This window comes from Petromyzon marinus, chromosome 29 (genome assembly GCF_048934315.1).
Source record: "Petromyzon marinus isolate PM22_M1 ecotype Great Lakes invasive population chromosome 29, UKy_Petmar_22M1.pri1.0, whole genome shotgun sequence".
NCBI lineage: Eukaryota > Metazoa > Chordata > Hyperoartia > Petromyzontiformes > Petromyzontidae > Petromyzon > Petromyzon marinus.
The window spans coordinates 80,723-104,819 of record NC_133695.1 but is presented as its reverse complement, the minus strand read 5'-3'; the positions used below and the strand labels follow the sequence as shown (position 1 = coordinate 104,819).

Here is a 24,097-nt window from a genome sequence, read left to right as displayed (position 1 = left end):
AGGTAAAGGGACCAGACTGTCTCGAGGACAGCGCTGGAGAGACAGTTTGGTCCCTTCACCTGATGAAGGCCACTTGTTTTGTGGCCGAAACGTCGTGATTTTTGTTGTTTTATTTTTTACCTACGTGACTTTACCGAATAGAACCAAAGAGTGTGTTACCAATTTTTTCTTGGTGACTATGGTCCCAGCTGCCTTGGGCTGATTCCTCACCGTTCTCATGATCATTGCAACTCCACAAGGTGAGATCTTGCATGGAGCCCCAGGCCGAGGGAGATTAACAGTTATTTTGTGTTTCTTCCATTTGCGAATAATCGCACCAACTATTGTCACCTTCTCACCAAGCTGCTTGGCAATGGTCTTGTAGCCCATTCCAGCCTTGTGTAGGTCTACAATCTTGTCCCTGACATCCTTGGAGAGCTTTTTGGTCTTGGCCATGGTGGAGAGTTTGGAATCTGATTGATTGATTGCTTCTGTGGACAGGTGTCTTTTATACAGGTAACAAGCTGAGATTAGGAGCATTCCCTTTAAGAGTGTGCTCCTAATTTCAGCTCGTTACCTGTATAAAAGACACCTGGGAGCCAGAAATCTTTCTGATTGAGAGGGGGTCAAATACTTATTTCCCTCATTAAAATGCAAATCAATTTATAACATTTTTGACATGCGTTTTTCTCGATTTTGTTGTTGTTATTCTGTCTCTCACTGTTTAAATAAACCTACCATTAAAATTATAGACTGATCATTTCTTTGTCAGTTGGCAAACGTACAAACTCAGCAGGGGATCAAAGACGTTTTTTCCCTCACTGTAGCTGCCACGAAAAATGGAAAGCCACCTGCTAGCAGTGGCGTTGTCACTTTCCAGGGCTGATGTTTAAGAAAATAAGTTTAAAACGTGTAATTACAGTATTATCCAGAATATAACACTTACTTTCCCCCCTGCCCTCTCCTCTGTATTAAAGCAGAAGTGGGGGGGTACTTACTTATTTGTTTTGGTGCGATGTACGAATGTATGTTGAACTTCTTTCGCACCGTACTGATGAGATTTCTTAAACAGACCCTGTTGACACTTCCCACACATTTGGGTTGTGCATTACTTTTTGGAGTGCCTTATAATCTGAACAATATGGTGACAACCTTTTAAAAAATAATACATTGCTGCAATGCCATGTGTAGTGGCACACTGTGCCTGGCAGAAGCACTTTGAAGAAAGGGTTGGTATTGGTGGATACCACTGTACATTTCTCCAACATGTTTTTAGTTTGTACCGCGTGTTGTTCCACATGATGTCCAATGTTTCACCTCACGTGCTAGAAGCTTCTTGAGGAACTAAATTAACTGAATCGAGTCACTGAACAAGTTCCCAGCACGTGCGGCGAAATGTCAGACATGCCGAACAGTACACAGTACAACCCACATTGGAGGGTTTATGGATCATGCAGATTGGCGAGACTTCCACACTCACTGGGCTGCAAGTGGGGCAGGGGGTGGCAGCATAGCAATTGTAGTCCGTTTTTAATGTATGTGTGTACATATGTATGTACGTTGAACTTCTTTCGCACCATACGTAGGCAACCGTGCTAATTGGAGGTGCAGGGGAAGGACAACAAACTAAATGCACAAAGCAATTCTAAAGAAATTAGTTTTCAGTCTAGATTTAAAAGTGCATAGCTTCAGTGGCTTCTGAATATCGGAAGGACGAGCGTTCCAGATGGTCGCAGAAGTGCATCTGAAGTGGGCAGCACAGCAATTGTATTGAATTAATCGGTGTGGATGTTTTGAGTGTTATCTCTGCTATTGTATGGGTTTTCTTTGGGCAACTCCTGTTTAATTCCAAACACTCATTTATGGAATTGTCCAAGCATCCTAATGCAAGCCCATCCTGAAAATCGTTTGTAAATGAGTGTGACATTCCTGGATAAAGATTTCTCATAGGATTTGGCAACCAAGTATGCTAAAGGTAAAAACACCAAAAACCTCCTTAATGGAGCTTTAAATTTGTAATTCGTATTGCGTATTCCAGAATGAACAAGAATGTTGAAGCAGTAAAAGTTAGCCTGAAAATGAAATACTGGCACAGCTCTGAAAGTCCCCTTGTGCCAAAGGATGGAACTTAAAATAATCGGTATTGCTATTGCTGGATGGACATAGGAGGTAAGATTTAAGACACTTTCCCATTTGTTCAACTGCTGTGCCAGGAAAATTATCCGGTGACGTCTGGATTGCAAGTCCAGTGCGCTAACACTTATGTAGTGCCGGCCCTAGAGAGGCACGGCATGCGGTGTAACGACATCGCGGACACCACAAGGGTGTGGGTGTTGTACCAGCCCTAGAGGGGCCCGGTGAGCGCTGATTGATAGCTAGCGCTAGATGGCACCACGCTTGGCGTGCAGTGCCAGCCCTACAGGACAGGGTGGGAGTGCCGGCCATAGGAATGAGGTTACTAAAGGCCATGGCACTCTGGTTGACCCGAGAGGACACGTGACCAGTTAAGTCTACAAAAGGGCCCAAGTGGGGGCTAGGGGTGGTCACGTGGTTAGCATCCAGATCCTTTTCGACGATTCTGGAAGGTGGTCGTAGCCAAGGGCGGAGCCGGCCACGCCGCAGAGAATATAAGCCAAGTCCCCAGAGGGACCGGCATTGTTGTTCGTCCCTCGCAAACCTTCATCAACGTTCTACGTTCTCCGCTCAACGAGTCTCCAACAAGTGGACCTGGAACCGAGCTGTGGTCCCGGTCTGTAGCAGCAGTTACGTTGTAATTAGTGTAGTTCGCCTGGTGGTCACCACCATAGGTTGTTATTCTGTTAAGGGGAAGTTACCCCATTTGTTGAAGTTAAATAAATGTGTTGCCTCCAAGTATACGTCTGCGACTCAGTTGAACTCACTTCAACTGGTGTCGGAAGTGGCCAAACGTTATTTTGTTAGTAAGATAGCAGTTTTGTCACCGGGTTCGCAACTATCGTCAAACCTCTCCACGCCTTGATGGCAAAGGGTCAGGTGTTCCATTGAGGGGCGGAGGAGGAGGCTTCCATGTTGAGCCATCAGGTCAGCGAGTCCCAGCTTGACTGGGACTTGCATGTTCCCAGGGTCCTGGCTGCCTATAGAATGGCCTCTCACGCGTCCACCGGCTACTCACCATTTTTTTTAATGTACGGAAGAGAACACGACCCCCCAATTGATGTCCAATTACGAGCCGAGCCAAACAAGGCTAAGTCTAAAATTTCGGAGTCCATGCGTTTTACCCATCGTAGGCTTTCGGAAGCGTGTGAGGCTTCCAGAGAAAATTCCCATTCGCGCCAATTGGCAAATGATCGGCTGAGGGGTCTCCGTCTTTCTACACATGAGTGAGCTCCATGGGACAGAGCCTGGCTGCACTGTCCCCAGGTACCAGTGGGTACGTCACCCAAATTATTTAAACCCTGGAGGGGGCCGGTTGATGTGATTCGGGTCGAACGGCCCCAGTGCGTTCAAATTCGCTGGGGTCGGCGGAGTTGGTTTGTACATCCCTCTCGCCTCCAGCCTTTCATCGCACCACGTTAATTAATCCTATCTCCACTACGCAGGGGCCGAGTGTCAGATGTGTCCAGCGAGCTGAGGTGTCTACCCACTGAGGTTGGTCCTCAGGGGAGTCATGTGATCCCGTCCTCAGGTGCTGTGCGTTTAACGTCCCCCAAGCCGCCACCTGCGCCGTCTCCACAAGATTCGGAAGAGGAAGGCCCGTCTGCCCGGCCGATTGCTCTTCGTGAGGAGCCAGGTTCGATGGGACATTTTAAAATTCCCCCCGGCACCCCCATGGAGAGTAAGCCCACCTCTCCCGGCCACAAGGACTTGATCAAAGACTCTTTGGCTTTCGTGATCCCCATACACACATGCTCCCACACCGTCAGTTGGTTGTCGCACTCGGCAGGCCGTATTGGTTATTGGCTCAACCTGGCCTTTATTGTGCTTGCGGGTGTTGTTACACGGTGAGGGTGGGATATGCTGGTGCTGGAGGGGGTCCCAAGGTTTTGCGTGTTACTCCGTTTGTTTTTTTTTCTCTTTCTCTTCCTTTGTTTTTGCCTATTGTTGTTCTGTACTTCCGTCCCCTTTCCCCATTAGTTACTGTATACATTTTGACTGTCGTGACTGCAGGAATTCATATTCTTGGTTATTTTGGTAAAGTCACGTAGATAGAAAATAAATAAAAATGTAAATTAAAGACATGTTTTGCTTTTATTTGTATAATATTTGTATTTTCTATTTAATTATTTTACCAAAAGAACCAAGAATATAGAGTTACTGTATGTTCTGTATATATTGTACATATTGTATAGGTGGGTTGGGGTATTTATTTGTTGATGCACACTAAGGGGTTTCATTTTTTTTGTTGAGGGGGAGTTGACAGCCATGACGGCTGAGTGCTACGAAGCGGGGGGGGGGGTTGATGTAGTGACATCTAGGGATGTCACTCTGCAGTGCCGGCCCTAGAGAGGCACGGCATGCGGTGTAACGACATCGCGGACGCCACAAGAGAGTGGGTGTTGTACCAGCCCTAGAGGGGCCCGGTGAGCGCTGATTGATAAGTACCAGCCGTAGGAATGAGGTTACTAAAGGCCATGGCACTCTGGTTGACCCGAGAGGACACGTGACCAGTTAAGTCTACAAAAGGGCCCAAGTGGGGACACGGGGTGGCCACGTGGTTAGCATCCAGATCCTTCCCAAGGATTCTGGAAGGTGGTCGTGGCCAAGGGCGGAGCCGGCCACGCCGCAGAGAATATAAGCCAGGTCCCCAGAGGGACCGGCATTGTTGTTAATTCCGAAGAAACCTTCGTCAACGTTCTACGCTCAACGAGTCTCCAACACGTAGACCTGGACCCGAGCTGTGGTCCCAGTCCATAGTAGCTAGTTACGTTTTAGTTAGTGTAGTTAGCCTGGTGGTCACCACCATGGGTTGTTATTCTGTTAAGGGGAAGTTACCCCATGTGTTGGAGTTAAATAAATGTGTTGCCTCCAAGTATACGTCTGCCATTCAGTTGAACTCACTACACTTACACCACAGCAGCATCCAGAATCACACGCACAATGTCAATTCCTTTCTTGGGAACACATTTATCTTGTGTTAATGTTTATTATATATTTTAAAATTGTAATCACACTCACCATGCCGACTAAAGGAAGCGTTTTTTTGCACGTGAGTCATTGTATGATGGCTTTGGCTTGCAAATTAAGATGCATTATCTTGAACGCGTATAACCTTGGAGCAGATTGTATGATTTAATATCACCTTGTAAAATTGCTGAGTGGAACGAGGGTTGAATTGTCAAGACCCTTGTAAACTGACACAGTAGAAGGCATGCAATGTGGCTTTTTTAAAATGAAATTGATGTTTTAAAGGGTGGATCAGTGAGGCATTGGTTAACACATGGCTGTCTAAACCCCAGGGACCTGAGTATCACTAACAGCAGTGGCGAGTGATATCTGAATAGATCCTGGGCCATTTATTCACCTAGCTGGATTAACCAGTGTAGTGAAGTATGTTCAAACAACCTCAAATGCCAAGATAATGTTAGAAAGCCTTCACCCAGCATTGTGTTAACGTCGGGCTGGAAATTATTATTTCTTGATTTGAAGCTTTCGTAACTGCAGGAATTACTCTTTGGTTCTTTCGGTAAAGTAACGTAGAAAGAAAATAAATTAAATAATAGAATACAACGTTTCGATTGCAACACAAGCAGCCATCATCGGGTAGAACTAAATTTGAGAGAGAGACAAAACACAGACATGGAGACACACAAACAGACACACAAGCAGAGAGAGACAACACAGAGGCACACAGAGACCCAATGCCTCTGTGTCCTGGCCTTAAATAGAGAGAGGGGGTGGGGCAGAGGGAGAGGTGGGTCTGCTGGAGCAGAGAAATTAGCATGTCAATGAGAGAGTTGTGTGGAAATCCACCCCGAAGCGGCCGGGGGAGAGAAAGAGCGAATGCACCTATTATTACTATTTGGAAGGTAATTTTATATTTAATTGTGTGTGTAGGCTGGGTAGCTCAGAGGTCAGAGGGCTGTGTTCGGAACCGCTGAGATCCTGGGTGCAAATCCAGGAAATTGCCTGTGATTTAACCAGGTCACCAGTGACTGCACAAAACAAACCTCATCACATTAATTTGGTTCTACATGTAATATAGAAATATAACATTGGTTTGACTCTCATTCGAAGCGGGTGGGAAAGTGCTGACTATGCAACAGAGTTCATTGGAAGGAATCTCAGAGGACAGTTCTGTGAGAGACCCGTATGAATATCTTGTCTCGTGCCATGATACCTAGAGCACAATCGTGATAAAATTGGGGCAAATGAAAAAATGTTTACGTGTAATTCTGAAAAAAAGGAAATGTTATTTCATAAGATGCAAACATTTTGTCTTCCCTTTATCCCCGCAGGGTTGGGGGCCGCGGCAATGTCGCGCGAGCCCAAGCGGCGCTGAACCCCAGTGGAGAAGTGCGAGGGGCGGCGGTGGTGCTGATCAGACGTGGACAGCGGCCGCGGCACTGAGCGAGCATGCGGGGCCGAGGGTCGGTGCTGCCACAGCCCCCTGATGGGGGGTGGGGCTGGATGGTGGTCCTCGCCTGCTTCATCGTCAACGTCTGCACGCGCGCCGTCACCAGGTGGGCGCGTCAAACCACGTCGCGACCGCAGTTGCCAACAAGCACCTGCGCGCTACCATCGTTGTTGTTGTTTCCATGTCATTATGTCCACGTCTTCATTACCAGCTATGATAAAACTGTACTATATATATATTTTTTATTTTACCAGGTAAGGCCCACTAAGCTGTAATGCTCTTTTTCAGAAGCGACCTGGCCACAAACGATAGCCCAACAAAGTGGCTTATCACATGGAAATTTATAGGACGTTGATTCTAAATTTGGAGGGAAAAACCGGAGGACCCGGAGAAAAAGCCACATGACCACAGGGAGAACATGGAAACTCTAAAAATACAGGTGAAGTGGGTTCAACTGAGTCGCAGACGTCGATTTTGGAGGCAGCGCATTTATTTAGTTCCAACACACGGGGTAACTTCGCCTTAACAGAATAACAACCTCGGTGGTGACCACCCGGCTAACTACACTAGTTACCACGTAACTGTTACTTCGGACCGGGGACCAACAGCATTTGCCCGGGTCCACGTGCTGGAAGACTCGTAGAACGGAGATCGTAGATGAAGGGTTCTTTTCCCAGGATGAACAACCCTGGTCCCTCTCGGGACCCGGCTTATATTCTCTGCGGCATGGCCGGCTCGTCCTTGGCCACGTCCACCTTCCAGAACCATCGGGAAGGACCTGGGTCCCTATCATGTGACCCCTCTAGCCAGAGTGCCATGGCCTCACACGACCTTTCCCTTTGGTCGGCACCCACACACCGTGTCCTGTAGGGCCGGAACTGCACTATTACTCAACGCACACCGTGCCCCTCTAGGGCCGGTACTACACCCACAACATGGTGACATCCAGTGATGTCACTACATGTTCGTCAGGGTCAGGATCAAACCCACAACCTCCTCCATACCAGGCGAGGGAGTTAACATCTCCACCGTGGTGCCCTATTATCAGCATGAGCTGTAGGGTTCGTGAAAACTCCTGTTATCCATGGCCATATTCTTCCTATTCCACAGTTATCTACGGATATTCCAGTCCTGCTTTGCAATTTTTTTGTGGGTATGAATGAGCTCATTGGAAAACTTGTTCAAATATTTGCGATCATCTGCATTTTTTCTTCCCACGGATATGTGGAGTCAGTTTTTGGTTTACCCATCAATTATATAGGATCCACGGTATTGGTCCCCCACATCACGATGGATAAGAGCTCTTCACGTGCTCTTCCAAGTCAAGCGTCAATGCCTGTTCTTTCTCTGACTATCATTGGAACAGCACTCATTTTCACTGCAGACCCTGCTCCATTTGTGGAATTTCCACATTCCAATGGTGGATGCCAGTTTCCCTATAACAAGTAATATACCGTTGACCTCACAATTGCATTATTCTTCTCATTGATTTGCAATTTAAATTTCCTACTTGTGATTACTACTAAGTCCCAACTACATTCACCACTACCATAATAATTATATGTAAAAAAAGGTTTATAATAATGCTTACTGATATCATCATCCTTATTGTTGTCATCTCAATCGTATCATGCAGTCAAAACAGGTTGAGAACATGGAGAATTTTAAAGTATGTTGTATTAAAGTAGTATATTTTTAGTGCATTATATAATATCATAGCATTACTGCACTGTAGAGGTTCTGTGTGCAGATAGAGGGGATTTCAAACGGACACTAGGATTCAATGCATAATATTTGTAGGCAACACGTTTATTCACTAACACAACCAACACTGCTCAACGTTACAAGGTTAACTATGTACATTCCGGGTAATTATGTACATTACGAATCCACTACGTAAGGTGGTGGCCACCGTTCCTAACCACCTAACCACTTGAACGGAATCACTATATGGTGGAACCAGAACAGCCGACACGCCGTCGGGTCGTCGTGTGCGAAGACCGAAGAGTGAGGATCGAAGAAGGCGGCTTCATTCCCGGGTCAAACTGCCCCGTTCCCTCTCGGGACTCGGCTGAGATCTCCCCTTCTCGATCCTTCGCGGAGGCTCTGGGTCCACGTCACGGGGCCCGCTCACCCCCTTCTGGGGGTCCCCGTGCCCCCTCGTCCAGTCACGTGCCCCCTCGTCCGGTCACGTGCTCTCGCGGGTTCACCCAGACTGTCATGTCCTGACCCGACCTCTGTGACATCTGGAATCTGCCCTCTAGTGAGCCCTTAGGTTTAGTACATCCACTGGCACCATAGGCACCATTTATGTCGTTACACTTGTATCCTGCCCTGCATTAATATTCACAAGGACATGTATTCTCCTGTGTATGCATTGTGGGCTTGTGTGTGGACTGTTATCCTTGTTTTCATCTCAGTTATGCGGTGCAAGAAACCACTTGATTCTTTCCAATCCTGAATCCCACTACAGCTGTAGTACAATTTGTCTCATGCAGCCATGTGCATAAAAACGTACAGCCATCAGGATCGGGATCGAACCCACGAACTTCTGTAAACCAGGCGAGGCAGTTAACATCTCACCACCGCGGCACTGCACATGATTCTGCGTGAGTTTCACAGCCCATTCACGTCACTGGGCAAGTCAATCAAGAATTTGAGTCTGCGGCTACAGTCTCCCCAATATAACTGCAACTCTTTTTATAGACACGGCTGTCCACGGCAGTCAGGAATTTGCTGAAGACTTGTCAATTTGTTAAACGGCACAGTTAAGTATTTCCAAATCGTCTATGCAATAAGCGGTAGACTTGACCTCAACGCGTGTAAAGGATCACTGCCACGTTAGCTCAGCAGCTTGTGTGAGTGTCACCGAATGTGCAAGACAGGAGGATCAATGGGTTGCTTGTCATTGAAATGCTGCTTAGAGCTGCTTGGTGTACACCTCAATTTCTGTATCATTCGGAATTTTGGAACCGTGTTGGCTTCAATTGCCTCGTTTATTAGATATCTCATGAGCAAACATTTCAGCAATCTAAATGACAACATAAATAACACAACTTAAATAATATGAACGCAGTCAGTTAAAGCAATCTGCAAAATGTATCCAAAAGCAGATATCTATCTCCCAAGTTTAAAATAAACCTGCAGAGCATTGGCATCGAATCTAAAACAAAGTGTAACTGCACAGCACAGCCGTTGTACTCATCCACTGCTGGACTAGGGCCCTCCCTCACACCACATGGGTCATGCGGGTTAAATATTTCATTGTAATTTTATTCTTCTTCATACGTTAACATTGCCAGATTAAGCAAAGTGAGAATATAGCATCTAAAATTTTTTTTTCCAGCAGTGTAAATCATATTTCTGGGCGGCCGAGCTTGTTGAGTATCGCTTACTGAAGAACCCCAATGTAGGTTTCACTTTCCAAATGTCCCCTTCACAAATTCTGCATTACAAAACTATGCATGGTATCCCGTGTCACACGAGCAGTGGGTCAATTGGCTACGACGAGTCACACTGTTGCTGGGCACTGCTTATGAATAGGGCCAGACATAAAACAGGTTGGGCAAACCTATCTATTTTAGACTAATTATTTATAATATTGAATTGGTCATGCATTTTATCTTTGGATGTACATTTTATTCAGCATATATTTTCAGTTGTTTTCAAACTATATCTCTTTAAAAGTAACTGAAATTTTCATATACATAGCATTTCCTGCTTTTAGCGCATTCATCCATCTGTGTTATAACTCTGCGATTTGCTGAAATATGGCCATGTGGGTTTTGACCTTTGTAAACATTGCATGCTGGGTGGATTATTACATCACATGATCATGAGAGGTGTAGGTGCCTTGGGGAGGGCTTCATCCAACAGTGGATTGACCATGGCTGATGATGAGGACGAACCATGATACTAGCAGCAAATGGCCACACACTGAAAATAATAGTGGCAAGCTCTAAACAAACAACTGTCATAGATTATTAAATATATGATGGTTAAATCGAAATTAAACGTCATAGATTTCATAGAAATGGACATGATAACCATGGAGAATGATAAAATGTAGGGGAGATAGTAGTTTGATATCTTTCAAATGTTACAGATAATGTTTAGTAATAATAAAAATATGATTAACTACTGATGACCAAAATCTGGTCAGATTTCGAAAGCTAAGAAAAGTCGAGTCTGCATCGTGCTTGGATGGGCAACTGCTATAAGTGGTTGGTAGCAGAAGGCAGTGTAGCAAAATCCATGGTTGTACTGTACTTTTAATTCTCTTCCACATCTATGTTCCCTATTTCAACCCACACTGACCAGCGCGGTGAAGTATGGTCAAATGACATTCATGACCCAACCGGTATGGGGAGGCCCTTGTCCATCCAGCAATGTACAGTATTGACAAAGGGCCATGCGTATATAATTAAGTACACATTTGTGTTGATATTAACTTTTTAATGCCACCCAGTCAGGATCCTTATATTTGAATATGTAATGTTCTAGAGCAATTAGCACTGCATCTAGAAATGTGGATGCCTTATTACCAGTGGCAGATATTTTAGTACTTTACTCCTAATTTTCATATGAATCCAAAAATATCTTATATCAGGTTGAGATGCAATGTTTTGGACGATGTGACGTAATTTCTGCTGTTTTCCTGCTAAAAATGTTTTCGAGTGGTTTCAAGTGACGTCACAGTTGTGAGCCCAAAGACAAGTAAATATATAACAGTGTCAATCATCCGAAATTCGAAAATGTGTTTTTATCTGAAAAGCATGCCTATTACGTGTGCTCACTTTTGAGTCTGAAATTAGTTTTTTCGGAATCTGTTTTGCCGACACTAATCGATCTGCGTTCATAAATTAAAGTGTTTTAACTTGGTGAGTTTTTGACATTTTTAAATGTCCATAAACAAGTTAAATCTAAGTTCAATAAGCTTCAGGATAATAATATATTTTTGATTTTACACTACTTTGTCAGTCTACTGCTAGATGAAGGTCTTCCCCATATATTTTAGTCATGAGGGGTTGTTTCACCATACTTCACTGTGCTTGTCAGTGTCTGTGAAGGGGAAGAGCCCAGAACTGGTTCCGATATAAATCACCACTGATATTATATGTGTATAGGAATCAAACGTGGGCAGCTAGGTTCATGCCAGAGTACACTACCTGCTGTACCACCACTCCTCTCTTCATTGTTGTTATAAATACGTAGGCAGGGGCTGGAGAGGTGGCTCAGTGGTCTATACCTTGCGATGCAAATCTGGCGACCTGACTTCGATTCCTGGCCACAGCAACATTAGTGGCGAGTGATGTCTGAACCGGTCCTGAGTCACCAACCTACACTGACCAATCTGGTGAAATATAATCAAACAACCGCATGACTGACACAGCATGGTGTGGCTGTCATCTAGCAGTGGATTAACAAAGGGCTGAAAACAGTAAAGTTATGTCAGCTAGAGGCAGACATCATGTTTTGGACTCCGTGACCCCAATGACTCCAAAGTGGGAAACTCCATGCCTCTGTCTCATTGGCACATGGATATTATTAGCGTCGGTCACTCCGTCATCCTCACTCGCTTTATGTGCTGATTTATTGACATACAATGTTCACATTTGTATGTACTGTACAGTTTCTGCAACAGAAACAAGCATAGAATCACCCTGAATATCTTCCAATCTCAGAAGATAAGCAGGTTTGAGTCTGGATGGTACTTGGGTGGGCGGCCGCCATGCATAACGGGTGTTATAGGCTGTGGGGCCCACATGGTGGGCAGCAAAAGTGTAGCAACATTCATTTGTTGTTCTGTACTTCTATGCACCCACAGCTATGCTCCGTTCCTACACCAACGCAAACTAACCAGCGTGGTGAAGTATGGTCAAATAGCCCTACAGTAGTGGATTGACAAAGTGCTTGAAATATACACATACATGATTTAAAAAAAATGCATATGCCAGTTGGTAAACTCGAAACACTGTCAATAGATTATATAATTATAGTGTTGTACGTGTTTTAAGTTTGCGCAGACCTCATTATTTGTGTTATATCGTAAAGGTTAAGACAGCGTGCCGAAATAACGTGGGTTTTTTTGTCGATGCTGGTTTGCAGATGCATCTCAATCTTCTTCATGGAGTTTCAGAGCCACTTTCAGAAGGACTATGCCACCACAGCGTGGATTAACTCGATGGTGGACTGCCTCACCATGCTGTGTGGTACGCCATTTTCATTGTTCAGAATTTACCTTCTCACATTCACGTTCTGTCGTGAGGTCAGGTTCCAAGGATCATCCTGGAATTAGCGACATGCATTTGGGAGCGCCCCAGGTTATTGAAACAAACAGGGGTGTGTCAAATATCTCAAATTCTTACCGATTGCGTCTGTTCGTTGCTGCCCGCTTGACATGTTGTGCCTCTGCACCTGTGCTCAGAAACTGTTTAACAAGGAAGTGAATAATCAAATACTACATTGTTTAAATCCATGCCTATACAAGTCAACACATGTGATTGTAGATTACCTGTGAACAGACAATAACGGGTACTGCTACTTTAGTGCACATAAGCGACAGGAGGTACAAGAACAATGGGCTTACATTAATATGCATGCATAATGTATGTTGATAAATAACCCACCGGGCAATGGATAACCCATTGTAATTTATATGCATTCATACTCTTTGGTTCTTTCGGTAAAGTCACGTAGGTAGAAATAAAATAAATCAAATCACGACGTTTCGATTGCAACACAAGCGAATTTCATCAGATGGGACAACCACAGCAAGAAATTGAACAATCATTGGAAGGATGTTATCAACCAGGTAATGCCTTAACTTGTTGTTGTTGTTGTTGTTTCCATCGTACCTGCCTGTTTACTGCTAGCCCTGCCCACATATCCCCCCAGCCTCATGTCCTCTTTTGTCTTCCACCACCTTCCCACTGCTAGCCCTGCCCACTTCCCCCCTCCAACCTCACGTCCTCTGCCCCTAGCGCTCCCGCGCCCCCCCCTACCCCACACCCCCCCCCTCTCTCTCTCCCCCCTTGCCTCCTCCCTTCTTTCTTACCTATATAACCACTTGCCACGGCAGCTCTCCCACCGACTTCAGCATTTTCTTGCTGTGGTTGTCCCACCTGATGAAGTTCGCTTGTGTTGCGATCGAAACGTCGTGATTTGATTTATTTGATTTTATTTCTACCTACGTGATTTTACCGAAAGAACCAAAGAGTATGGATTCCTGCAGTCACGAAAACTTCAAATCAAGATTATATGCATTCATTAACCCCCCCCCCCACTTCCCTCAAGAAGGGCTCACAAGTGGCGTCATCAACATCTACCCCTCTATTTAAGGAACGAAACAGGAGGATTTGTCCACAAATCTGGTTGCTGCCTGATGATGCCGGTTGTAATTACTGGCGAGAAGTCGGACTCAGATTGTCAATTTTGTGGCTTTGTTTTCCAACACACCGGTGTGCTGTACTAGTAACGAATTGGCATGTTCTGTTTACGTAACAAACCTTACAATTGGCTCTGTCGGGTGGTGGCGGGTTTAATGACACATTTATATATTCACGCGATCTAACCAAATAAAGCCTGTATTATGGAAGGAAATAGGGGCTGCACAACATCTACATTAATGCAGCAACCCATGCTCTAAATCCCTGTAGCTACAGAGGGCAGCCAAGTTGTTTTTGACTTGTGGTATAGAATGGTAACTGTCTCTAGTATCCCTTTTATTAGGTGAACTACTGCCCGTCTCCAGCAAATATGTGGGTTTAAGTCTAAGAACATTGGTGGCTGTTTGTTGATATGGAAAGGAGGCAATACGGCAGGGATGGGAAACCCACAGCTAAGTGGTGGCACTTGGCAGAAACAAACTCAGCAAAAGCACAGGGGACCCAAGTGGTGCAATTGACCCCGGATTCATGAAAAAATAGGGGTAAACCAAACATCAGCTCGAATTAAAACACTAATAAGGGAGACCAGCGAATTAACATAACAAAAAATATCTCTGTCATGCCTATCTCGTCTGCTTCTGTCTTCTCTCATCTCAGTCCATCGCCATCTCTTGTTTACATATCCATTTAACATAGTTGGCTACATACGGTGTGAAAGAAGTTCAACATACATACATTACACTTATTTTGCTACACTCCTATCTCATGTGACTACATTTCTTAAATTCTGACTACATTTCTTTAATTCACTATTGTCTGTCGACTATCACAATATACCCAATACGTGTATGCTGTATTTGTTTTTTTTTTCCAGCACCGATTGGGAGCCTCCTTAGCAGTCACTTTGGGTGCCGTGCCACAGTGATGGCTGGGGGTCTCTTCTCCTCCGCGGGGTTCATAATGGCCTCCTTTGCCACCAGCATTGAGATGCTCTACGTCTTCCTGGGCGTGTTCGCAGGTAATTTCAAGCCCAGCTGTAGTATGTCGTCATGCATGGATCTGAGCAATTACTGCATTCTCTGAATTATAAGATAGATTGTCTTTCCCTCTATTTTAAATACATAGTGCATCTTTTACTTTTCTAGGTGCGTGTGTGTGACCAAATTTGTATAATTTTATTTGTCAGCAGGTACCTTGTTTGGGTGTATTTAACTTTTTTGGAGCGTCTTATAATCCAGAGAATATGTTCCCTACACCTTCGCCACTTTTAATCAACTCGCGTGCGTATTGATGGAGAAGGCTTTGTCTTCATGGCTACAGTCATACACAGAAGTCGCTGATACTATTATCAGAGACGCCTTCAGTCATTAAAGAACAATGGCAACAAACGTTGTCCACGTCCCCTGCCTTCACCATCCCGCAGATTAGATTTTATTTGTTTTGCTTTTTTAGTTATTTCGGTGGTCCAGGTCACACTTGCAAATGAGACTATTCCAGTCTCCTGAGCGCTCACCTGGTTAAATTAAATAAACTTGACTCGACCAGCATGGGAAAAATGGGAAAGGCCTTCGTCCAGCAGCAGATCGACCAAAAGGGCCGTGTGCGAGCACGCTGCGCTCGTGAAGGTCATTCGACGACCCCGCCGTTGTTCGCACATCTCATGCCCCCGGCAGGCTTTGGCTTCTCGCTGTGCTATTCCCCGTCCATCGTCATGGTCACCAAGTACTTCCGGCGGCGGCGGGCGCTCGCCACGGGCCTCGCCATGTCCGGCAGTGGCGTGGGAACGTTCCTGCTAGCGCCGCTCGTCCAGTACCTGCTCGACGTGTTCTCCTGGCGCGGGGCTCTGCTGCTGCTTGGGGCGTTCGTCTCCAACCTGTGCGTCTGCGGCGCCCTCCTTCGCCCCATCCATCTGCAGGTTGGGGCAGTGGGGCGGCACAGAGTAGATGCAAATTCCGCTAAAGGCATCAAAACTTTTGTGATGCAGATTTCTGCACACGGTCAATGGAAGTGGACTTAAACGTTGGTTCGCGGAGGAGGCCGGTGGCCACAGATGTCAGAACTGAGCTGGCACTGCCTAAGATCTTAGTCTCGAGTCCGGGCAGTCATCTGTGATTAAAACTTGGTTTCTCAAGCATAGCCAGTTGATTAACTAATTTTCTTTAGAACTGCGTTTTGTGTTTAGTTTGTTGTCCTTCCCCTGCACCTCTGATTAGTATGGTTGGCTACATACGGTGCGAAAGAAGTTCCACATACATGCATACATGGTCTCAACCCATTTGTCATTTCCTCTGAAAACATAACAATAAACTTGATTGTGCTCTCAATATGTAGATATTCTGGCTCTTAGAATACATATACATCAGTATTCCTGTTATGCAATGAGAATTACACTTGTCGGCAAGACAGATGGGAAAGTGCTGCCCCCTAGTATGGATCAGAGGTTGCTTAATCCGTGGGCCATTCTACCTTGGGTGGTACCAAGAGTCAACATATGTATGTGTGTATATTGAACTTCTTTCACACTGTAGATAGTCAACCGTGCTAATCGGTGGTGCGACGTAGAATGCCCAGGGAGAAAAAAAACGCCCGATGGCGGTGACGTTAACGACGGCGCCCTTGACAATCGCGTCACTCTCCAGGCCGAGTTGGAACCGAGCGTGGGGAACGGCAACAACGGCACCGACGCGAGGGCCGTCCCTCCTGTCTTCCGCACGGACCCCGGCATGGAGGCGTGGACTGTGGCGATGGCGGGGCCGCCCGACCGTGGCTGCAGCGCCGGAGCCGGAGCGTGCGCGCGGGGGGCGTGGGGCCGGCTGGTCAATGCAGCCGGCAAGCTGCGGCGCAACTATGGCTTCGTGGTGCAGCGCGAGTTCGTCGTGTTCTGGGCGTCGGTGATGCTCATGGCATACGGGTGCAGCACGCCCTTCGTGTACCTCGTGCCATACGCGCAGTCGCACGGCGTCCCGCCGGGCATGGCCGCGCTGCTGCTGTCCGTGTTGGGAATTGTCGACATCGCCGGGAACATCTCCTACGGCTGGCTCACCGACAGGCCGTGAGGCCCCCCCCGTGTCCCCCCCCCCCCCAACCTCGAGTGCAGTTGGAATGCAACCGGGGACGTTTCACCGTTTGGTTTGGTGTGCGATTCGGTGGCGGGGGTTGTTGATCGCGCAGTTCCTTCGTGTCCTGGAGGAATGGTGCAGCAGTAATCGCCCAGTTTACCCGAGTTTGATTGCCATCCATGGCTAACATCAGTGATGAGTGATATCTAAAATGGGTCCCTCCCCCCTTTCTTTACCAACGAGCAATGACCAGTGTCAGATACCACATGGGGAGACCTTCATCCAGCAGTGAATTTCTGTACGTACGCATGTTGAACTTCTTTCGCACCGTTCCTAGCCAACTATGCTTTATGTTAGGTGCGAAAAAGAGCTGTCAATGTTTGCAGGCAGAGTAATTGTCTGCAGTTGGTACATTTAGCGTTCCAATTTTGGTATTGCTTGAGGATGAGTAAAATTGTACCATTATGAGGGGAGATTCTATGGACTGTCCCTCACCATGGGAATGTGGAATTTCCACCACTGGCACAGGACTAAGAGAAGCTACCTTGAAGTTAATTTTAGCAGGAGACACTTTCACTCTTTTGCTGGCCCTTCCAACCTACTCGATTGCAAGGCAGCTAGAAGTTGTTAGTGGCTTCAGAAGTAGTTCTGTGAAGTCAACTGTTGGAGCAATTCTCTGACACAGCCTGTTGTTATGTCAGCTGCAAAAATTATGCTCTCATGACACGATTTCCTTTCTACAATTGGAAAAGCACTTGGGATACTCTTTGGTTCTATTGGGTAAAGTCACGTAGGTGAAAATAAAATAACAAATAGAACCAAAGAGTATGGATCCTAGCAGTCACGAAAGCTTTAAATCTAGAATAGAAGCACTTGGGATAACAACAATGCTTCTTATTACATAAATAAAAACTTTGACGTCACGAACAGTGCCCTCGTGTGTGCCCCCTCACCTCCCAGGAGTGTGCGCAAGCACAGAGGCCTCTTCTACATGGTGGCCGTGGGGCTGGAGGGCGTGTGGTCACTCCTGCTGCCACTCATGGCCAGCTTCCCGCTGCTCATGGTGTACGCCGTGCTTTACGGCTACTTTGACGGGGCCTACGTGACACTCATCTCCGTGGTGACAGCCGACCTGGTGGGCCCCGTCCACGTCTCCAGCGCCGTGGGCCTCGTCTTCTTCATGCATGCCGTGCCGTACCTGATAGCGCCGCCGGTAGCAGGTGAGGTGTGAGTTGGGTGACTTGGGCGAACTTAAACTAAACTATTTTTTATTTTACCACGTAAGGCTCACTAAGCTATATAGCTCTTTTGCTGGTCACGAATGAATGCTTAATTAAGTGGTTTATCGCGTGGAAATTTTTCGCAGCCAAATAGCACAGATGTGAAAGCATGATACAGTACAATAACATTTTCATCAGCCTACAGTACCTGTATTATGCATGGTGGTCACCCTTCCAAGCACTGTCCAGGGTCAACCAATGGTGGAGCCAGGATTTTCAGGTAGGAGGGGCAACCCCTCCAGCAATTAAAAATGATAGGAGTTGTTAGTAAGCAAGGACTTGTCCCTTGATTTTTATTCGATGCGTGTGTGGCGATGGCGCAGCCATCGATCGAGGGTCGAATTCGAACCGCGTTGTGTGATCGGCATCGCGTTCGCCGAAGTTATACTTTCAGGGAAGTCGTGTAATGTATACGCAACTGCACACAATTCTGTGAGTCACTTATAACTGCTTTGCCGTTACTTATTGCCAATTTTGGACTCGGACTATTGTCCTATCATCTCATAGAGTCCCTAGCACATAATAACATGCTACACAGTGGCAGTGGAGGGCGCAAAATGCCGATTTATTACTAATAAACCCCAATGATCCGATCAAAATGAGGGATTTCGATTGGATCATTGGGGGGGCACGTGCCACCCCCCCCCCCCCCCATAGGCAAAAATATAGTAAAGAACATTACAAAGAAAGAGATTGGAATAAATCTTGGTCTGAATGTAAATGAATTCATGTGCCAAACATGTTGACTGGTGGTGATGTGTTGTTTGCGTTAAACCGTTAGGCTTGGTGGTCGTTAAAAACGAGACTCCTGTATTAGGACCACAAGTCCTTTGTAAGAGGAGACAAGGTTGAGGGCAGTAGAGGACTCTGTATACTTGGGAAGTAATGACCATAATGTAGGGCGCTTTGACAAGAAGGCCAAGAAGAACATTTCTTTCAAAGGTCAAGTGTTTGATGGGCTATGGAAATCACTTTTGGAAGAGGTGAAAGGTAAATCTGAATGTTAAGAAAATGATATATGAGACATACATGCTATCTGTAACTGTGTGAAGCAAGAGAGATGGACTGGAAACAGTTTAAAAAAATAAGTTGTTGACATTCGGGCACAATTATATGAGATGGGATTCTAGAAATGTGGTGGCAAGGCAGGAATATCAATGCAGAAGTCTGGAGGATAACTACACCAGGCAAGTGGTGTAGTTATTGTTAAGAAAACAGGTTGCGCTGGGTGGGACGTGTATGAGGATGGAGCGGGGCCATTTACTAAGACAGACACTGCAATGGTATCCACGAGTCTGATGACCAGGGGGGGGGACCTAAGACCAAATGGTGGGATACTGATAGGACAGATCTTGGAGGTAGCATGCCTACTGTGCAGCAGCGGCAGATCTGGCAGATGGCAGATGGTAGAAAGAGTTGGCGAAGTGTGTTGGTTAACAATGGTCTTGGCCATGACACCTTAATCTTGATTATTTTTGTTATTGCCATTGAAACTGCCGGGTGGCCGCGGTGTGTATGCTTCTGGTTATGCCGTTCTGCCAGGTTGGCTGGTGGACATCACAGGCACCTACACGGCAGCCTTTCTCGTCAGCGGCATGGCCATGATTCTGAGCGCTCTGCTTTTCGGGGTGGTGTCGTGCTTCAGAAGCTACTGCGCAAAGCGCGAGCCCAAGGAACCTATGGCAGAATCGACGGCCATGGTCAGGAATGACACGTTTTCGTCAGATAAGAGTGGAGTCACAGTGTCACCGCCCTTCCACGTGAGCTGCTGATCCAAATGTAATTCCAGAGCACTCGTCGACGTTTGTGTGGGTCGTGCTGCGTGCCGTTTGGCACAATGGACAACGTGCTGCTCAAAAAGGAAACACGTCTGAGAGCTGTGTGGCACAACCGTGAAAACCTGCACAGTCGTAATTGCAAAGTGTGTGCGCGTTTGTTGAAGACCGTTCTGTCATGTTGATGCTGCTCTCTTTTTTTCTATGCAAAACTATATTCAAAATATGGCATTTTGGTGCTTAAGGAAGTGACTTTGTAATCAAGCTTGAACCTTGTTTTTTTTAATTTGAAGTGTCACTATACAGTGTATAAAATTTATAAGTGAATGAATGATGAATAAATAATTAATGTTCCTATAAAACTTTTCATTTGCTTTTGTGTATTGTTAGAATAATGCTACATGTACATGCACAATTTGACTATACATATGTAACTTTTACACGAAAAAACACATACAAACATGTCCACTTTACCACTGTTAAGCCATTGCGACAGTATATTGTCTCATTTGATATGTAGCCTAAGAGAAAATGTAAAACTATAATGCTGCAAAGCAGAATTTGGATTAGATTTTTGCGCATGCATATACGCATATCTTACACAGGATTACATTTCAGTTTGTTCTTGTCATAAGATGTGAGTAGCCGGAGTGATTTGAATGGATAGCACTATGAGCTTTCCCTTTTCAATTTAGCTCACAGGATTTTGCTCACAAAGGATTGTTGAAGCTCAGCATTCAGGATATCAGATATTATAACGTTAATACTCTACAGGAATAACTGTGTATAAAGCATATTACACACATTTTAATTAATGTGATCAAATATCTCCCCCGATCAGCCCATCATCCAATGACCAAAGCACTCTTTAAATGCATCGATCTCATCGGATATTGGAAGCTAAGCACAGTTGAATCTCGTTGCTATTTGAATGGGTGACCGGCCAGAGATTTCCAGATGTCAGGACTAAAGTAGCCATGAAAACCAGTTGTTCATCCTGTTTGGAAACAGATGTTACACAAAGTGGCCAGGAGATGGTCGTGGTGAATGTTAACCCTCGCTATGTGTGCATTTTCTCCACGTAGTGGAGTTAACCGTTGTCTCTCTCCACCCAGCAGTGTAAACGGCTACACCCCAATTGATTGGAGGGTCACGTGTAGTTAGGAAAAGTGTAGGTATCCCAACTGCATCCAAGATCAGTTTAACACGTAAGCTTTCGTGACCAATATTAATCATAATACAGGTTTTTGGGTTAAATCGCGTTATTTATAAATGTGTCGCAACCCTCCACCACCCGAAACGGCCAATCAGTAAAAAACGTGTCACGTTTACAAAAGACAAATACATTTCCATTTAAAGATTTTGTGACTGTGGGGATTCATCTTCTTGGTTCTTTCGGTAAAGTCACGTGGAAGGGAAATAATAAAATAATCAAAATAGAACATAATAAAATAAAATTCTCACGACGTTTCGGCCGCAACACAAGTAGCCCTCCTCAGGTGATGAAATAGAAATGTGTTGTATATGTGGTGTGTGAAAATTTGATGAAAATAATGAAAATTAAATGAAATTTGAAATTGACATAATTAATCCGAAATTATGTTAATTTGCATAATTATGCGTATAGTTATGCTAATTCTAGAGGTAATCGTATTAATGTATATGAGTGGGTGTGGCTATGTTAATGGTATCCTTTATGATAATCAGGCCCCGCCTCATTGACGAGGTGGGGTTATCAATTGGGATAATGCAATCAATCGTATGCAGTTATGCTAGTGTCAACTCGACTTCGTTGTCTAACTTCGTATTTTCGATCAGTCTAATGCAATCATTCTCGCTTTAACGTTTATTGAGTGGATTAGTGTGTTTATATTTTAGGTCCCCAGGTTCATATCATTCTCGCTTTAACATTTCCTGACATGTCTCGGACCGCATTCGTGAACACAAAGCAGACCTTAAACACGGTAGGACCAACACCTCGGCCGTGGCAGATCACTGTTATAATTCAGTAGGCACACATGACATTGACTTCTCCAAGACAGAGGTTCTTTGTAAGCCATCTGGCTACCATGAGAGATTCGTTCATGAGGCTATCCACATATACAAGCACAGAGACAATTACAACCAAGAAGATGGATTCTGGCTTAGCAATCATTGGAAGGATTTGATAAACCATTTCAGGTCTTAATTGATTTTTCACGCTTACGGTGGCTTTCAGACAGCATACATTAATTTTTTTCGTCTCCCCCCTCCTCTTTTCAGAACATAGATGGACTCGTCCTTCTAAACAAACTGCCAAATCGCTGCCCGTGGTGCTAACGTTTTTTTTTTTAATAAATAAATACAAACACCGTTTTAAAATAAATAAATACAAACCGACACTTCTTTCAAATGTTTCTTGCCGTTGGTTTTCACACCTGATGATGACCGTTTGTGTTATGGTCGAAACGCCGTGATAATTTTATTGTTTTATATATTTTATTATTTTATTGTTTCCCTTTAACGTGACTTTCCCGAAAGAGCTAAGAATATGAATTACTGCAGTCGCGAAAGCTTTCAATCAAAATTTAACCGCCTCTACGGGGAGGGTTTCCACATAACTTTAAGATCCTTCAACAAACTCCGGGATAAGAAGGCTCAGCTGATCGAGTCTCTCACCTTTCTGAAGAGATGCCGCGACTAGGGTAATACCAATCGCATTTACACTGACCTCTGCTGCTGTAACTTCTTCTAATGCGAAAATAATTATTTTCAAAACTAGCTTAGCTCTTATCTCAGAGAAAATCAGACTTACACGCACTGAACTAGATCAGTTAGACAAGACACTCTACAAATCACATTTATCATTGACGGCAACAATGTCCACATCGGATTGGGAACATGTAGACAATATGACTGCCTCTTCAGCTGCTACTATGTCGATCAAATGTAAGGACAACCTGATTTCCAAATTTAACCTCCTCTCCAACAAAAGACCGGACCCACACACCAAAAAGCTAGACGTTAACAAAGTCGTAATTAATCGCAGTAACAGTTCTTTTTCCGATGGTCTGAAATCCGTTTTAGCTAAAGGTCTAAACTTTACAGTCACACCTAAACACATACCAGTTAATGATATCATTGCCCAAGTAGATGTTGCTCTCAGGGGCCTGGGTCACATCGCTGCAGACGTAGCAAGATCTGAAATCGCTGCAACCCTCAAAAACGTTAAGATGCCAGCTAGCAACCTCAGCAAAGATGAGCGTTTTGAATTATATAAATTAAAAAAGAGGGATGACATTGTAGTCCTCTCAGCTGACAAGGGCAATGCTACTGTCATCATGGATAAAATAGAATATCTCAACTAAATTAAAGAATTACTCGACGATGGTAGCTATACAAAAATAAAAAGAGATCCAACCAACAGCCTTGTCACACAAACCAACAAAATAATTTCTGATTCAACCGCATTAATTGATCAATCTATACAGTTTTCGTTGAAACCTTCTGCTGCCAGGCCACCAAGATTATACGGCTTACCAAAAATACATAAAGTAGATACACCCCTTCGTCCCATCGTCTCTACTATCAACTCCCCCACCTACAAACTGGCTCGTTTTTTTCTGAAATCCTGCGTCCTTTCACTGGAAAAACCACCTCTGTGGTACAAAATTCTACTCACCTGGTATCGACAATCAAGGGTATTTCCCTGTCCCCAGACGACCTGCTTGTCAGTTTTGATGTAGTTTCCTTATTCACCAAAGTTCCTGTACCTGACACCATCGCAATCATTGAAGACTTGGTTCATCAAGGACTAAAAGGTGCCCCCCCTGGTAAGACACTGCTTAACCAATACATACTTCACTTGGAATGGAACTTTCTACAAACAAACTGAGGGCACCCCAATGGGCTCCCCCATATTTCCGGTTATAGCTAACATTTTCATGGAGAAATTTGAGACTGACGCCATCCAGACTGCCACTCTGCGCCCAACCTTATGGAAGAGGTACGTGGATGACACTTTTGTCATCTGGCCACATGGCCGGCCTGCTCTAGACCAATTCTTCGACCACATCAATTCCAT

General features: G+C 45.0%; 1 protein-coding gene across 3 annotated transcripts in view; it reads left to right on the top strand.

The window, feature by feature from the left end:
• The window catches only part of LOC116947395 (monocarboxylate transporter 12-like), a 34,651-nt gene extending 14,251 nt beyond the window's left edge, over positions 1–20,400 (top strand). For 2 of the 3 annotated variants that reach the window (XM_032963079.2, XM_032963078.2), the window contains exons 2-9: positions 3,644–3,748; positions 6,414–6,638; positions 12,641–12,744; positions 14,795–14,938; positions 15,594–15,835; positions 16,560–16,972; positions 17,940–18,199; positions 19,802–20,400. In XM_032963079.2, coding sequence (XP_032818970.1) covers positions 6,532–6,638; positions 12,641–12,744; positions 14,795–14,938; positions 15,594–15,835; positions 16,560–16,972; positions 17,940–18,199; positions 19,802–20,031 — 1,500 coding nt within the window. In that variant the 5' untranslated portion in view covers positions 3,644–3,748; positions 6,414–6,531 and the 3' untranslated portion in view covers positions 20,032–20,400. The remainder of the gene's footprint in view (positions 1–3,643; positions 3,749–6,413; positions 6,639–12,640; positions 12,745–14,794; positions 14,939–15,593; positions 15,836–16,559; positions 16,973–17,939; positions 18,200–19,801) is intronic. The other variant, XM_032963081.2, reaches the window with a different exon arrangement.
• The last annotated feature ends 3,697 nt before the right edge of the window (positions 20,401–24,097 follow it).